The sequence below is a fragment of the Colobus angolensis genome, unplaced genomic scaffold (assembly GCF_000951035.1).
Source record: "Colobus angolensis palliatus isolate OR3802 unplaced genomic scaffold, Cang.pa_1.0 Scaffold329, whole genome shotgun sequence".
NCBI classification, from domain to species: Eukaryota; Metazoa; Chordata; class Mammalia; order Primates; family Cercopithecidae; genus Colobus; species Colobus angolensis.
This window is the reverse complement of record NW_012116588.1, coordinates 550,706-553,486: the sequence shown is the minus strand read 5'-3', so window position 1 is coordinate 553,486 and position 2,781 is coordinate 550,706. Positions and strand designations below refer to the sequence as shown.

At 37.8% G+C, this 2,781-nt stretch overlaps 1 protein-coding gene across 1 annotated transcript in view; it reads right to left on the bottom strand.

Annotated features, from left to right (window-relative positions):
• TAF15 (TAF15 RNA polymerase II, TATA box binding protein (TBP)-associated factor, 68kDa) overlaps positions 1–2,781 on the bottom strand; it is a gene marked incomplete at its 3' end in the record, with an annotated part of 37,329 nt that overhangs the window by 19,358 nt on the left and 15,190 nt on the right. Inside the window, exon 7 of the mRNA XM_011951890.1 lies at positions 2,468–2,489. Coding sequence (XP_011807280.1) covers positions 2,468–2,489 — 22 coding nt within the window. The remainder of the gene's footprint in view (positions 1–2,467; positions 2,490–2,781) is intronic.

Below are 2,781 nucleotides of genomic sequence, written 5' to 3'. Positions count from 1 at the left end.
ATATATATATATATATATATGAACTTCAAATTTCAGTACCCATAAGTGAAGCTTTACTGGAACACAACCCTGTTTATTCATTTACATATTATTTACGGCTGCTCTGGTGCTCCAAGGGCAGAAATGAATAGTTACAACAGAAACCATATGGTTTACAAAACCCAAAACATTTACTATCTGGCCTTTCACACAGTTTGCCAACTCAATATGAGAGTAATCGGCATCCATATGGATTTCTAAAAAAGGCCTTTCATGAACATCTCAACAAATAACAGAGTATAAGGCAAGACTGCAGATCCCTTCCTCAGCCGATCTTTCCCCCCACTGAAACCAGATCGGCATCATTTTGACCAACTACATACTGTACCTCTGCATATGATTTTGTATGAAGGGGTATTAAAGGAAAATAAAAAACTTAGTTTATAAGTCAGTATCTAGGCCACAAATTATATGAAGTATGTTGCCAGGAGTTTATAAAAGTACTTAATTGGACCCCAGGGTTGGTTAAGGTATTCCTTCCCTCCTTTGTCAGGAGGATCATTCAAAGTCCTTTCAACCTTCTAGTCACAAGATGAGTCACAAATGAAAATACATTTTTTAAATTTTTTTTTTTTTGAGACGGAGTCTCGCTCTGTGGCTCAGGCTGGAGTGCAGTGGCGCGATCTCGGCTCACTGCAGGCTCCGCTTCCCGGGTTCACGCCATTCTCCTGCCTCAGCCTCCTGAGTAGCTGGGATGACTACAGGCGCCCGCCACGTCTGGCTAATTTTTTTGTATTTTTAGCGGAGACGGGGTTTCACCATGTTAGCCAGGATGGCCTTGATCTCCTGACCTTGTGATCCGCCCGCCTTGGCCTCTCAACGTGCTGGGATTACAGGCGTGAGTCACCATGCCTGGCCAATGAAAATATATTGATAATGACTTCCCTACCTATTCCCTATCTTCTTCCATTCTTAGACACAGTGATAGTTTAATAATCGATTAGGATGTAACTGTAATTTCCTTATGAAGAAAACTAAAGCTATGATGTACTATAAAACATAAAGCATCTCAAGGCAGCCAATTATCCAAAATATATTAACTGGTAAATTAAATATACCTGTTGGTTATCTTGTTTAGGATAGGACGGAGGCAATTATTAGGTAGAAAGTAAGCACCATGTCACTTTACATTGTCCATTTATATCCACATGATGGCAGACTGCTCTTCGACAACGAAGAGGCATAGAATCTACTTGTTTTACTTTGGTAAACTGACTTTGGCTATCAATCAACAGACTTAACGTCCAAGTCTTACAACATTTTTCAAGTATGTTTAAAATTTAGGTTTTCCATAAAATTAAACCAGTGTACACTAAAAATAGAGAAATACAAGGCAGTGAAATCAAATCCTGGCTCACTTGAAGAAATAACAGTCTATGGGCAACTGGTTGTTTCTCAGGTCACCTCAGGGGACAGATGGTCCCTAAGGTGCAAAAGAATGAACCGGTGCTGATATATGACTGATAAGTTTCAGCAATGGGCCACTGACCATTTCAATTCCCAAGCAACATAAATTACCTTTTAGCCTGTGTATTTACACACAAATATGCAACCTGCAAACTTCTTCTGAGGACAGATGTCAACTACTTTTTCATTTTTGTTTTTATGGTCAAAGTAGTAAACTTACAGATGTATCTAAAACCAATTTTAAAACCAGCTTCATAACATATGCTGTAAGTAAATAAATACCAAAACCTGGCAACACTAGCATGGAGAAAAGAAAAGCTGAATTAGAAAGACATTCCTTTACACAACTTAGTCGAGACAAAACACACATTACTAGGTGATGTTACGCTAATTATTCCAGTAATTATTTACTTAAGAAGAGGGACAAAACAGTTTCGTTACATTAAATCTTTCTCTTATTCGCCATCCCCACCTTTCTCCTCCATTACTGCCTCCTAATACTTTCCCTTCCCAAGGAGATTTGAGATTAAGAAATAGCCCTTGCCCTTCAATCTAGAATTAACTTACCTTTTATTTTTACATACAAACACTGGATTTCCCAGAGTTGTCTTTTAAAGGAGTTTAGATTCTAGCTCTGGCAGGAAAGTCAAGTGGTTAATCACAACCATAGTTGTTTCTCTACTGGTGTTTAACATGTACCACATAAACTAACTGCTAACATAGCCAATTCTAAGGTCATTTACGTGAGATCTTAAGACTGAAAATACACTTTTAATTTCTGCCTTTTTCTCCAACACATAATCCCTTTTTTAAGTCTCTTAACTAAATTAGATGCTGGAATTGATCCAGCCAAGTAACACCAAAAAAAAAAAAAAAAAAGAGGAATAAGAAAAAATGTAGGCATCTTTATCTATATACTTACCTTGATCCTGTCATAGGACCTCTTCCATCCTTGTCATATCCCCCACGCCCTCTACCTCCTCCCTGTGACCCGCCATATCCTCTATTATCTTCTCCATACCTACTCACATCACGACGGTCATCTACAAAAAAGAAAATATTACACACAAATAAGCACTCTCATTTCTAAGGCTTCAAATAACAATCCTAAACGGCTCTTTAGGCCACACATATCCTTACAGAAAATGGCACATGTGCACACAACTCAAATGCAAGTCATCGTAAAATCATCTGGAATTACATGTTTTTGAGAATTATATCTGTGTCAAATTCCATTCTGCTAAAGTGACATGGCAAAACAGCAATGTGGAACAGTATGAGTTAAAATAAATCTTAGCTACAAGAACTTTAGTAACTTAGATGAAAAGCACTAAT